The sequence below is a fragment of the Charadrius vociferus genome, unplaced genomic scaffold, assembly GCF_000708025.1.
Source record: "Charadrius vociferus isolate BGI_N301 unplaced genomic scaffold, ASM70802v2 scaffold235, whole genome shotgun sequence".
Taxonomy (NCBI): Eukaryota; Metazoa; Chordata; class Aves; order Charadriiformes; family Charadriidae; genus Charadrius; species Charadrius vociferus.
In genome coordinates, this window is record NW_009648536.1 from 2,210,818 (window position 1) to 2,225,933 (window position 15,116).

The 15,116-nt window shown below is 41.2% G+C and overlaps 1 protein-coding gene across 1 annotated transcript in view; it reads right to left on the minus strand.

Annotated features, from left to right (window-relative positions):
- The window catches only part of DAPK1 (death-associated protein kinase 1), a 57,341-nt gene that overhangs the window by 3,522 nt on the left and 38,703 nt on the right, over window positions 1-15,116 (minus strand). The window contains exons 18-22 of the mRNA XM_009885857.1: window positions 11,383-11,460; window positions 8,386-8,608; window positions 5,827-6,015; window positions 3,357-3,554; window positions 996-1,134 (exon numbers count right to left, since the gene is read on the minus strand). Coding sequence (XP_009884159.1) covers window positions 996-1,134; window positions 3,357-3,554; window positions 5,827-6,015; window positions 8,386-8,608; window positions 11,383-11,460 — 827 coding nt within the window. The remainder of the gene's footprint in view (window positions 1-995; window positions 1,135-3,356; window positions 3,555-5,826; window positions 6,016-8,385; window positions 8,609-11,382; window positions 11,461-15,116) is intronic.

A 15,116-nucleotide genomic window follows, 5' to 3' on the forward strand; every position in this document is an offset into this window, starting at 1 on the left:
TTGCTTGCTTTCTTCTCACTTTAAATAGTTCAGTTGTCATTGCTATTGACACCATCTCTGTTTCTCCCTTCCTTTTGACTTTTCAAGCACACGTACTTGTTTTCTTAGCTCTGGACTTATTTGCATGTAAAAGGACTCCAGTGCCAAAGATTACACACAGGTATTCTCTGTTGGTTTATTTCAATTGATTAAGATACTGCCCTGACACTATTGTGCTGGAATTCCTACATTTCTTTCTTGTACAGTCCAGATAAGTGTCTGTGTTCACAGGTGTGGATGGTTCCTTGTACCACATGTTACCACTGATGTGCTCACTGTGAATATATATTATTGTTACTTTATATAACAGTATGTTTGTGAAAAATTCCCTATTTCCATCTACAATTGCATGCTCTCCAAACATTTGCTGAAGGAGGCTAGAAGTTTCCATAACTTCTAGGTACTTCTTGGCTGATAGTGTCACCTGTGTGAGTCTACAATATCCAGCTCTTTGCAAACTGTGTATAGAGTATACCTCCATGCCTGTTTTAGGTTTTTTCCTACCCATCCTAAATCAATTCAGAGCAAAGGGTCACTCTCCTGTCAGGCTTCCTCTTTTTCACCCAGAGGTTGTAGCTGAGTACTGCCCATTTTTCTGAGATTGGTACAAAACCTAAGCACCAAGAGGCTCAGGTTGACAGATGACAGCCATCAGACAGATGGCTGATATGGGCCTTTGGATGTATCCCAGTGTTTACAGGGTAAGACTCCCTGAGCCCCAACTCATTTTTGCATGACTTGCCCCATTTTAGCTCACTTAAGGCAGGTTGCTTACTTAATTATTGGTAAACGTTTCAATTTTTGCACAATGTAGGCTTCTTGAACATACTCAAAATATCATAATATCACATAGCATAAGCCACATAAAAACCTTTTACATATTCCTATGCATTTTAGTATTCTTTCTTTCCAATTGACATGTTTAAACACCAAATATAAATATACTCCCCTCTTACCTGTTCCTGATTTCTTTCAACAACGATATGTCTTTGTCATACCAAAACTCTCCGGCAACGGGCCGAGGAAGATTCACTATGTCAGCATGCGTGGCGACCAAAACAACACGCAGGGGACTCTTCAGCTTCCCACTGAATGCTAGAAGAGAAACAAGAGCACTCCCTCACTATGATACATGCCCACAGAGATGGCTGTCTTACTGAGCCAGGAAAATAGGAATACATTTTACGCTATTCATACCAACCACTTTTGCAGTGGATTTGCCAACTCTAAACACAGCCATACTGTGCTTACACCACTGGTGCTTTGCCTGTTATCTGTCTACAGAATTATCTATATAACATCCAGTTTGAACAGCTAGGCTCTTTGAACAACATCAGATACATTGATATGACATGACTTTATTGACTAATGTTTTTATTAAAACAGTAACAGCAATGATGTATCTATTAACTACAAACTATAATAGTGTGAGGAAAAACAATTAAAAATAACAGCTTCTTGAAAGGGTTTCTCATAATCTTAGGATGGTCCTTAATATTACAGGTGTAGAGTAGAGGATTATAAGTAGAACACAAAATGTCTACAACATTCATACATTGGTATGAATGCTATTTTGCAGTACTTACACAAACAATGACCTCTCACTTAGGTGAGAGTTAAGTAGGAAAGCCTGGCAGAAACCATGAAAAAGAATAAGAAAGAAAGATACAAATGGCATGAATGAGGTGACAGTATGGAACACAGTTTTCAATCTTTTCTCAAACTGATCTTCCAGAAAAGAAGAAACATCATTAGGTTATTTTTTAAAAAAAGATAGTACATCCAATCCTGCTATTTTAGTCTGACAAAACTTCACATGGGAGAAATATGCTAACATATTACATATTACTTCTCAGTTTTCATCAACTAAGCTACATAATCTTGGTTCATTCATAAAAAACCCACATTTTTCCAAATCAAATCTCTGCATAGCACTTCAAGGTAAGTATTTTAAAATTGTAAATATTTTTTTTGGCAGCTGAAGGCGCAGGTACCCAAACTGAGCTGACTATAAACACCGATTTAAGCAAAGTATCTAAATAAGGCTGATAATTAGATCAGCAAGAAGAAACGATTAACTCAAATTCTAAATCAGTCAGACCAAGAACTAAGTATCCTTGCTAGACTGAGAAGCCATGAAAAGCTTTCAGCAATTGTAAATTAACTGTATTTCCAGCTTTGATACTTTTCTGCAAATTTCTGAGTTTTTACTTCCTGGAGTAATTTTGTGTCTGTTAGATCCAAATACTCATATTGTTAACCTTGTGATTGGACCTAAAATGGCAAATGAAAGACATGCAGACACCTGAACTGAAAACTGAAGGTCTACCTTGGCTCATCATTATCATTATCTGGCTGAGACAATGCATGCAGAATCGAGCCAAAACCAAAAAGACAGGGGAAGCACTCTTTGCACAATGTAAGTATTTGTTTTACTTGTGTGGTGATTCCCTTGTCAATGTCCACGAGCGCTGAGTTAGATCCACTGGCTGGAATAACATTTCGGTTCATAGAACCAAAACACATGTCAGAGCTTGGCTCATCCATGAAACTGTCACAGTGCTTAGTGACAAACACAAACAAGTTATACTGTATATATACCTAGACCTACAGACCCTTTAAGGGAGGGGGGGTGGGGGGAAGTTGTTTAAGTTGTTTGCCTGCCAAGTAACTTTCAGTTTGTTACAAAGCTTGCATGTAAAACAAGTAAATTTACCTAAAAATTGTGCAAAGTCTGAGAATATGTGAAGTGAAATTTACTAGAAATACTGGTTTCTGTACTTCCAGATGCACCAGAAGGTTAACATATTTGAAGTCCAAATACAACTCTAGTTAAGCACATTAAAGTGGCACGTGCTGAGAGGTAATGCCACTCCACAATGTCATTTTGTCCTGTTCTCACTGACAAGACTAATTTATGCTGGAAACACTGTTAATTGGAGTTAGATATAAGTAGAATTTCAGCAATGCGTCTAAAACTGGATGTAAATGGTTCCAACTCTCTGAAAAACTTTTCCACGCAGATTATCTGACATAAAACTTCATCTGCTATTTACAGTTATAAATCCCAGTGCCACAAGAGTCTGCACTGTACTTCATGACCCTTTTTAGTTGGACTGAGTGTTGTGTACAACTCTTCAGGACTGTTCCATAGAAAATTCCCTTTCTCTAAAAAACCTTGTGTAAAGTTTGTTTGAATACATGGGGATGAAGACACATAGCAGCACTCAACACGGAGGATGTACAAACTTGCAGAGAAACACAAGAAGCTTTATCTTATAGTCCCTAATATTTCATTAACAGGCAGAAGAGCATACCTATTGGCTCCTCAACTGGGACTAGTGATTTCAGGAAACTGAGCCAAAAGGTCACTTGGTTTAACTGGATTTCGTAAGGCTCCTCGAGACTAAAAAGCACTATGTGAATTGCAGTGGGATCATTTGCAGCAAAATAATCGTAACAGCAGAAATACACAGGATTCCCAGAGAATTCCCAGATGCTGAAATCGCCAACTCCTGAAAAACAGGCAAACAGATGAAGAGATCAAATCATACTTTGTCAGTAAGCATGAAGCATCTTTCAGCCACGGAAAGTCAAACAAAAGAGTTAATCTGATTTAAACTTTCACAAAGATAAACCACATGCATGTGAGAAAACAAGACTGCAAATGCAATCATGAACAAAGGGAATGTGTTTCAGTCAGTCTCAGAGGCTGAGAATTTGGGTCCTCACCATGTGTTCCTCTCTCACATTCACTTCTCTAGGACATTCCAGCTCTGGAGTCCCCAACATAAGAAGGACATGGACCTGCTGGAGCGTGTCCAGAGGAGAGCCACGAGGATGATCTGAGGGCTGGAGCACCTCTCCTGTGAGGAGAGGCTGAGGCAGTTGGGGCTGTTCAGCCTGGAGAAGAGAAGGCTCCGGGGAGATCTCGGGCCTACAGGAGAGCTGGGGAAGGACTTTTTACTAGGGCATGCAGTGACAGGACGAGGGGGAATGGCTTTAAACTGGAAGAGGGCAGGTTTAGATTAAACATTAGGAAGAAAGTTTTCACTTTAAGGGTGGTAAGGCACTGGAACAGGTTGCCCGGAGAAGTCGTTCAGGCCCCGTCCCTGGAGATGTTCAAGGCCAGGCTGGACATGGCCTTGGGCAACCTGGTCTAGTGGGAGGGGTCCCTTTGGAACTCGATGATCTTCAAGGTCCTTTCCAACCTAAACCATTCTATGATTCAGCTGGGTGTCATATGGAAGCACCTGTGTGTTAAATGCACACAGCTTTACACATTAAATTGGCCTTTGCCTTTGCCTTTGCCAACAGCAACGGATTTTGTAATTCCCTTGAAAAACAAGAATAAAGGCTACCGTTCTTTTCCTGCTCACCCCAAAAAGCTCAACTTTTTATTAATTTTTCTTCTTAATATGCCACTGCTGGTATTAAAAACAGCTGAAGGACATTCTCAAAGAAGCCATTTTGCTTTACAGAATTGTACTATCCACATCACGTTGTTAAGTCAGGACTGAAGAATCACCATGTTAGGGATACCAACAACAACATGCTTCTTTTTGCCATCTCCTTTAGCTTCAGGTGGGAAAAGTATAAGTGTGTTGCACTGTATGGCACTTCCCAGACTCACCATCTGATTAGGGTGAAGTCTGATGAACTTGTACTACCTGTATTTAAATAAACGCTGATGAAGATGCACCTCAAATTTCTAGAAGAAAGGCAACCTCAAATCTGCTGTTACAAGTACAGCTATTTGGAGTTCACCCATGTGCACACTTCCCTTCTATATCAAGACAGCACAGAGAAAGAAAAGAAACCCCTCCTGACAGTCTGCTGCACAACTATATTTCACTGCAGAATTTGACTTGGTTTCAAATTGCACTGAAAGAGGAAATTAGCCTGGACAAAGAAGGAGCTTTAGTTACATGCCGAACTCTTCAGCATCTAGGACAAATATTTTGTCACTGCATGTTTTAGTGTGCATATACTGCATTTGTAAATAGGTTTCTCTCTCCAAAATAAAATCTTGATTAACCCTAATTCAGCTTCAAAATCGCAAGTGCTAAGGCATGCAAAACATTTTCCTTATTAAGAAGAGATCCTACCAGGAGAGATCTATGTAACAATTAGTATGGCTGGTGGTGTATATGCACCATTTGTATGGTCTGCACAGTCAGAAACCATATACGTACTTATGACAACTTCTCTGACTGCACCGCCCCCACCCCTTACTGCTAACCGGTTCCACTTGCAGAGCTGTTAGCCTCCTTTAAAAAAAAAAATTAAATCAGAAGCTCTGCTGACTATGTTGGGTGAGCTCCAGGACTCACCAAACATGTTCTAGCCCTGTCACGGGGCGGGAATGGTAGGTCCTTCATACAGCTGGGAACCACTTGGGTCTATGGGACCAGATTAAATTTGGTAAAATCCCCAAACAACATACAATATAGGTGAAGGAGCCTTCACACTAGCAGCTGGTCGGCCAACCAACTCCTATTGCACCAAATCCCTCCCTTCCAGCTGCCCCACTTACTCATCTCAAAAACATTTCTATGTGATACTATAAGTAATCACTTGTGTCAGATCCTATGTGTCTTATAGGTAGAGAACTTCATGTAAATTTACTTTCTTCTTTAATAAACCAAACTCCACCAGTGTTGGATTCTCAATCACAGTCACTACCATACAAAGTCAGATTTTTTTTCATTTTTATTTTTAAAAAGAATCAACATGGCATTAACTGTCCCATAGCACTAAGGCGTGACAGCCCAGGGCTCTGCTTACCATGCAGGCAGGCATTTTGAATGTCAATGGCCTTGGTGGACTGGTCATCAGCAGAGAAGTGAGAGTGATGAGCAGGTGAAACGAAAGCTTCTAATACTCCTTTGGTCAGGCCCGGCTCAAACATCATACTACGGCTTCTCACGCTGACATTTTCACAACCAGGATAAAGATTCGTAATGCTTACTGAAACTGGGTCAGGGAAAGGAAAATGAGATTACAAACCATGTGAAAGTCACAACTAGATCACTTCAAAATAAGTATGCAAAGCATAAAAGCTGAGTAAAAAAAAAAAAACCCAAACTGCTTTTCAAAGAAAGGAGATGACTACCAAGCTGTGTGCATACACAAATACATCCTTATTCTGAATGATGAAAAGGGAAATATTAGAATGATGCCATGTAGCACTTATTGCCCTTTAGCAGACAGACCGCTGGGTGGGAAGCACAGAACAAAAATGGTATGATTTGGAAATGAAAGGTTTCAATAGTTAAAGTTTTTCTATATTGCAAAGATATACTGCTTTGTTAGCTACGGGCTGCAGTTTCATAGCATGGGCTATTTTTATTGGCATGGAAATGCTACACATTCATATAGTTGATTCCTGTAAGCGAGGATAAAAATAGCGCCATGTAACAACTGTTTCTGAGGAGGTGGAGGAGAAAAGCAGGCTCTTAAACAAAATTATTTTACTAATAAGCAATTGGTTTAGTTCTTGCTTAACTCAGATTCCCTAAGAGTAAAGAGAAACGAATGGGCTTTTTAATTGACTTGCACCATCTAGTGGAGAAAGTAAAGATTTCTTCCCTCCAATAGATTTGAATTCTGATACTTGGGTTTTAATAAAGAAACTACCTATCAGCTGTAAAACTATACTTTCATGTTTTATCTTCTACTGTAATATTTATATCTTTAGGCTCTTGTAAATAAATACATGGTGAATTACCATGCTTATTGTTACAGAATTTAAACAAACATAAGCACAAGATCAAGTATAGACCAAATTGTCCTGGTTTACATGTTTATCTGATTAGGTCACACAACCCATAACATTATTTACATATTATATAATGATTTTCATCCAAAAAGAACAGATACTGAAACAAGCAAACCCCCAAAAATCCAAACGTTGTAATACCACTACAGTAGCTTTTTTTTTGGCATAGAACTGCACAAATTTCTGGCTTTTTATCTAGGTAAGCTATTTTCAAGTGCATGCTTCAAATTCACCATTATTTCTATGAAGAGTTGCTAATGTGACTGGCAGTCTTGTCTGATTTTATGATAGTGTGAGCGTATAACACTTATCCTCCGATTCTGGTACCAACCAACATAAAAACATCTGTCTTCAGTCAAAACCTTCCTGTCACTGCCTCCAGGAACTGATATTTCGTGAGTGTCTTATCTGGCCTTCTGTGACACAGTAAATTAAGATAAATAAATCAAGAACTTCTGACTGATTCATTTAATCAATTTCTTTATTCTGTTGTCACAGATGTGAGCCCCTTGTGTTAAGTGAACAGCAAATAAAGTAACAATCTCTGTGCCAGGTATCTTGTCTTATTAAGCCACTCTGTGTGTACCTTATAACTTTCTCAGGTGACCAGAGAAAGATATGAAATCTACTACTAGCACTGTTCTAACACTACCTAAAAATGGCAAATGAAACCTAAACCTGCAGGTATTATCCAAATGTTTTTAAAGAAAAAGGAAACCCTGACCCCATCTAAAACTTACATAGTAAGACTACTTCTAAACACCAACTTAAACTTGAGCTCCTCGAAGTGCCTGCTTAGCTTTGTATACATGGCACAGCCCCTCAGTGTTAGAAAAGGGACCTGGACAAAGGATTCACTACTCTTTCTAGTGTACCACCACAACTGTGGGTCCTTCCAAAGCCGGCTACATGTTGAAGTATAAATTTAGCTAGTTCCTCCACACCCTAACGCTCTCCCCCTTTCCAAAGGCCAAACGGGGCTACCTGGGCAAAGTTTCCCTATTATTTGCACCTATTTCCTTCAGTTTAGAAAACCTTAATTTTCACCTTGTTTGGAGACAATTTTAGACACCTCTAATTGGGCTAATCCACTCCTGTACCTTACGGAAAAGCACCCCAAGGCATCAGAGGCAGTACTAAATCCTCTGTTGTTATTTAAAGATCACATAAAGATGCAGCACATCAAACAAAAAGGCTGACAGAACGTAATGCACAAACCCACGATGGTGGAATCTGGTGACGACACTGGCATTCATAGCCTAGGACTTCCTGTGAAAAATAAACGCCAGTGTTCATGAGTCCTGTCCTCTACTCTCCAAGTTCATGTATGCAGCATGTGAGTAAACAAAGCCTTAACTCTTCCTATGCCCTTCACACCTGCTGCTCCTCTTTGCTCTAAGGTATGAACCTGTGCACAGAGAAGTCAATACCCTCTCCACTTTGGTTTGGTTTCTTACACGCTTAGCTTGTCCTGTGTTTTCCAGTACAGCCAACAGCTCTTCCTTAGGAGCTACACAAAGAGGAAAATGTTTTCTCGTTCAATCGTTACAGCTTTGAAGTCATACCTGAAGGTTTGGAAGACAAAGGAGATGGAGGGAATCTGGTTGAGTTTGTGGAGGAGAGCCTAGGCCTACGTCTTCGGAAAAAGCTTCGTATCAGGCCACACTTGAGAGACTCCACAAGGGTGGTTTTCCCAGCGCCAGAGTGTCCAAACAACTTCAGTTTGATCCGGGGCTGTGGATTCTGCGTGTGCCGCAGCTGCTGGATAAAAAGCCCCCGGTGCGTATCCTAAAATTCAGTATAAAGAAGAAATCAGAACGTGTGGCAGAGAACTTCTGCCTCCCAACAAACTCAAAACACAGGGTTTAGGTAATGCTTTCTTGCCAGGTTGGTGTTCATCTGGATCAGTTCCCCCATCGCTTCATCATGCTAATGATCAATTACTGGCAGAAGGGTAGAGAGGTAGACAAGGCATGGCTGTGTGCTTGCCACCTTGAGCCTTCATGAAAATCACACAACTTCAGGCTCAACATCAGTTAATGGGATCATTTTGACCTCGATGGAGAGGGCAAAGTAGGAAAAACTAGCCTCTTTCAGTGCTCATTCTCCTTACCTATGAGTATCAGTAGCGTAACCAATATCCATAATCTTATACTATATATACATGCACCATTGAAGAATTTTGCAGTTACAGCTACCACCTGAGCAATCAAAAAACTCAATGTGCATTTCCCCTCTTCTTTACACCAACTTTTTCTGTACTTCTCATATTTGGGGGAATTCTCCTCTTCCCTCTCCCTCCTCCTCCCACACAGTTCTCTGTTTATTTCCACTTCAGTTCTTTGCAAGGTAAATATTGCTTTTCCCAGACCACTCTTATCTCTCCTTTCCCCACACACTTATTCTTCTTTACCTTAAAAGACCTCTCGCGTACTGTTCAACTTTCATTTTTCTACCCCTCCACTGCAAGTGTACAACCTCCAGCCTAGTTTCCCTCTTTACTCGCAGGCCTCAATAGATCTGCCTCTCTACTTAATTCTCCTCTCACAGTTTGCCCTCTGTGTGCATCCATTGTCTCTTCCACAGCTGTGTCGCATCCTCCTACACAAGCCTTCCTCAAACCCAAACACATTTCCTACAGAAGAGCTTTCTAGTTTGAGCTCCCCCATTACCCCTCTGCATCTTGTCTTGTAGTATCTGAAGGATACTCCTTCTGTTCCTGTCAAAGACAGTGTCAGGAACAAACAAATCAAACCTGCCTTTTCTCTTTGCCCAGCAAGATGCAATCAGACATGAAGGCTCTATTTCCCACACAAGCTGAGCTTGAAAAAAAATCAACTCAGCAAGGGGATTCAGAGCAGGACAGCAAACTATCAAAAGTCTCTCACCAGAGAAAGACCTTTTTTAAGGAAACAGGGAGACAGCAGAAAGGGAAGGGCAGAGGAACTAGCTTCATCTTCCCTTCCTTCATTCCCCCGTTTGGAGCTGAGAGAGAGGGTATGTTGTTCTGCATTTGTACTCAGTTTAACAATGACGATGACTCATTAAATGAGCACCTACAGCCCCCCAAAATTATAAGCATGTAGCAATTAAGCTGAGAAATCTGACAGAAATAGTAGCTCATATAATTTAGTTTCCTAACAGGCATTTATTAAATAAGTTAGTCACAATGCAAATACTGCACACCCTCATGGCTCCAGAATCCTCTGCAAGAGCCACTATGACAGTAGGTCCTTCATGTGTGTGCTATCGGGGACAAAACCCTCCACAGGCACTAAAAATAAAACAAGTGTCAGGTACACTCTACTAGATGATATTGACAATCTTGAGAATTACTAGAGTATTTTCAGTGGTTTGATGTAGTCTATTAATGTCAATTGACCAAATTCTCTGTTGCAATGTATACTCTGATAAAGTATATAATTATCATACATTTTCCCCACATATATAGGCAGGCTTTCAATAATTAAGTATACTCTGCTATCAAGAAGAGAGTTACCAGCTGCTAACATCTCTTTCAGAAGAGATTTATCTGACCTTCTCCCTTTTGCTCTAGGCCAACTTCTATTATTTCCATATTTACATCATGACTAAAACACAAAATGATCCATCTGTGTGCAGACACAGGCAAGGGTTCAGTGTGGTGATACAACTAAGCAAAATGGATCCTGTTATGACAAACATTTACAAAAGCTATCATTGCAAAGGAAGCCCAAACTTTGGCACTTTCTGACATCTTCATTGATGTATTTTACAATCCTAGCAAGTACAGATCTGCTGGCAGAACTAAAGGACATGATTCTACTTCCATCTTCCCAATGCCTGCTACACACCATCTTCTATTGCTACTCTGAAACAGTCATTTATTTCGATTTTCCACAGACCCATCAGCAGAATTAAAACAGGATTGTTTTAATTGTTCTGGCTCTTGCCTGTAATCTCCAGGCAAGTGGTCCCTGAACTTTCATGGTATGAGGGATACTGCTGATCTAGAATAACTGATGCATAGCAGATGTGTCAGACTCACTGCCTTACAACAATCCCAGGTCACCTTTGCACTCTAGTTGACAGGAGATTTGGAAATAGTGAAACTGCAGAATTAAGAAAAAAGACATTGAGAACTTATGCAACTATTTCACATGGCATTAGAGTTACCAGAAAGGGCAAAAACCCCTCATACTTCGTAACCCTAATGTAACTAAAATGGTGATGGTGGGGAACTAAGTCCTTTTGTGGGATGTGCTAATTTTTAAGTTTATTTTCCAGTTCCTTCTAAACACCTTAAATGCTTTGTTAGGTATTGTCAGAGACAGGATTAAGACAGATCAGTGGTGCAGGCTAGCTTAGCCATTTTTGTTAGTACATACATACTAGCTTAAACTAAGGGCATCATTTCAAATAAAAAATGAAAAAAAAAAAAAGACACCATTTCAGTACGGATTTTTGCAACAGCTTTTTCGAATGGCTTTGGTGACTATCTTATTATATGATTTCCCATGGTCAAACTTTTCTTGGTATCTTAAAAACATGAAAACCTCAGTTAAAATTTATGCATTCCCAACCTTTTTAAGTCTTGCAAGCAGACTGGCTACATGTTCATGCTGCTCTGCTCTGGCGAGATCTTCTGCTGTTTTGCCATCCTGTTAAAATACAAATTATTAGCAGCAGTTCCTTCCTTTTGCACACAATAAAAAAAAAAAAAAATCACACACAACATTGCCCATCTGCTTAAGGCAGTAATAGAATTGCTGTCAGATGTAAATGAAATAGGGAGAAGAGGAAAAAAACACAGTAACCAACAACCAGTAACAATTACCCCCTACCAGAACCCCTGGGTTTTTTATTTGTCATAAAAAAAAAAGCAGTACAATGCAGAACAATGGCATTTCTTTTACAAATTGGCATCTGGATGCCACTGCAACAAGATAACTTTGAATTCAGAGCCCGAGAGCGACGCCAGTACTCCCCCCCCCATCTGAATTCCTCTTCTCACCAATCGGATGATAGTGATTTCTAGATATTACATACTGAACACATCTGAAAGTTTAAACAGTTCACAAAGAGGGAACACATCAGCATATTCACTAACATGAATAGCAGGTGAATTTTGTTTACTAATGGATAAAGAATGACAGTGGCATACCAGTCACTGGAGGTTTACAGAGAGCTAGAACATTGTAAGTCATGTGGTTTAAATTGCATCAGCAAATTTAAAAGGAGAAGCAAAGCTGCCTTCAGCATTCTGGTCTCGCCATTTAATTACCCATGTGCCACAGGTCAGCAGTTTAATATTAACTTGGCTGAAAGAAAAATTGCTCACTACTTTCACTTTTATGACTACACATTAATGCTATTATGTTATTTTAAATTTGGGTAACAGGTAACTAATTTACAAGCACTTTGCTTCTTTCACTCTCTCAGATAAGAGCTTTCAAGTATTATGAAGAAGTACCGTAAAACTAAGATCTCTTTATTGGGTTTCTATCTTTGATTTTACTAGTTTTTCATGTGGAATCTGCATTGTCTTAAGTAGGTCCCAAGGTTACTGTAATAATTATCCCTACATATGAAATAAACACCTTTGACAATAAACACCTTTGTCCACCTACAGAAACCATTTTCAGGTTTCCATTAAAAGTATTATGTACTCCAGAACTTCAGGCAAAAAAATCAGGCAGAACAGGAACAGAACACGAGCAAGAAACAGCCAGCCGAAATTGTAGTTGATGGTGTGAACTGACTAAATTTGAACAAACACCTTACCCTTAAATGCCTTCCACAGTTGACGTGTAACTGCAGCTTTAGTAAAGAAACATCTGAATGTATTTTTTAAAATTAATTTTCCTTACAGAAGATGCATCAAAGTGGAAGAGTCTCTTTGTCTGTGCTGACCCTACCCTCCAAATCCCAGTTAATCCTGACTGCCTGCTGTATGAGAAGAGTAGTCCAGCGGCTGGGCAGCTAGCTTCCATCAGGAGAACTGCTTCAATATTTCTAGTACTTCCCGAGTTTCCAGTCTTGGGCACATCTAAGGGAATCCAAAACCTTCAAATAAAGGGGAAATCTTAATCCCCTTTCTGAGAATCCCTGTGGTAACAGGATGCAACCCTCATCAACCTAAAGCACGAATTTCATCTGGATCCCCCAATCTTTGGCCTCTGCTTAAGTCCAAAGTAGGACTGCTACAGCCTGGCCCTGAACTCTTCCAGACCGCAGTATGTTCCTGTTGCAACATAGGTTGGAGACAGCCTGGCAAACTCTAGCACCAAGCACACATGCAGTGACAGATCCCTGCATGGGCACTGTCCCTTTGAATCACATCAGATCCCACACTTCTCGATGGGTATGGCACAGCTGCCGTGGCATGGCTTTGGTAACTTGCCACCCTTGCCTGCTGTGTCTCATTGCTTCATGGAGGATTGTTCTGGCTTCAAGCTCAACAGCTGTACTCTGGTACATCATTTGTTTGGCTCAGTCACAGTTATTTGGGCACAAAAACAAAGGAAATAACCATCTGGTAAGTATTTGGCAAGGAGTGTGGCTCAACCAGAGCCTGATTGGCAAGTATGGTTATAATGGGGTGGAGGTGACTGCTACCAAAACTGGAAAAATGGAAACAGGAATGGTTCAAATTGCTAAAAGTCTAAACAAATGTGTGCACAGAGCAAGCCTACCCATAACAGTGGGATGGCACTGTCATGACCCAGAGCTCCCTCCACACTTCTTAACAGGTTCCTGAGCTCAAGATCAGCTGTCTGATACAGCTGTCTAATCCATCTGTCTAATCTTGGTTCAGACTGCTGTGAAGGAAGAAGACCTGAAAAGAAGCTCCATCAGGGACTTTCACGCTACCTTTTGCTCAGATGTTGCTTTTACGCTGAGGCTTTTGCCCTGGGTCCTCACCTGAGCAACACTATAGCTATATTCCTGCTTGTGGCCATGTATCCCACTGACTTGGCACCTGACTTCCAGGTTTGATTTTGAACCTGTGTCTTCACTATGAACTTTCCTGGCGATCACTAGACCCTTGGCTGACCATGGTCACCGAACCCAATTCCTGACTCTGACTTAACCTCAGACATGCCTCGTTGTTATGGAATTGTCTGGTGGCCCATACTCTTGGCTGAAGCTGGCTGCCATCCCTGGATCTGCGTTGCTTGCCTTGCTTGGGTACTGTGGGGCTGGGCCCCATCCCTGCTTGCCTTGTTGTTTACTCTTGGCTCCTAGCTCACCCTCCCTTATGGAGCAATGCCTTAGCAAGGGCATTGCCTGACAAGCATCATTGTTGACGTTCATGGTTGTGGGAAGCTGGCTAGCTGAGAAGGGTAACATAGATATCATCCAGCTGGCCGAGCAGGAGCTTGAGAAACATTGAACTCAGCTCCTGTGATTGCTAAATTGGCAAGGACACCCTAACCCTGACTGCAGGTGCTACAGGATAATGAGAAGCCTGTGATTGCTCAGGCATGGGAAAAGAGAGAGTAGCTGCATGGGAGAAGAAGAGGTAACTAACCGCAGATAAGGAGCTAAGGGCTGGATTGATGAACCAATCAGAATGCTGTGTTATGGAAACATGTATGTATTAGCTAATTATAAAAGACAGTTGTGCTATTCAATAAACGAAGCTTGCTGATCACTCACATTGAGTGTCCATGTCTTCCCCTGTTGCAACAAATGGCGCCCAAACAGGGACCCTAGGAAGAACTGAACCTGCGAGCCACGGTTCAACAGAGCCCGGGAACCGGTCCTGAAAGCAGCTCAGGAGGCGAAAGGGAAGGTCCCCGCGCTCAGGAGACGGAAGGGAAGACTCCCTGCATTCAGGAGGAGTTCAGGAGGCGACAGGGAAGAATCCCCGCACTCAGGAGTCGGAAGGGATGAACAGGAAGACTCCCTGCGCTCAGGAGACGGAAAGGAGGAATAGGAAGAATTCCCCGCGCTCAGGAACACCTATAGAGGGTCCCGCGTGGCCACGCGCCGCCAAGGTCTTGCACAAAGGCTGCAACAGCGCACTGACAAAGGTATGAATAGACAAGCGGTGTATGATTTGCTCAAATGCTTTTTAGAAAAGCGGAGCGTTCAGGGGATAGATTGTAAAAAGGAATTGCCTGGGTTACTAGCGTATGGAATAGCGAGAGGTTACTTTGATAATCCAGATACGGTTTTATTTAAGGATGCTCAGAAACTCTCTACTGTGTGGAGGCTGATATCTGAAACTTTGAAAGAAATGAAAGCTGAAAGGACTGTTGCCGCATCTGCTTTTACAGCGATGGGAACAGAAAAAGGGGGGGAAGAACTG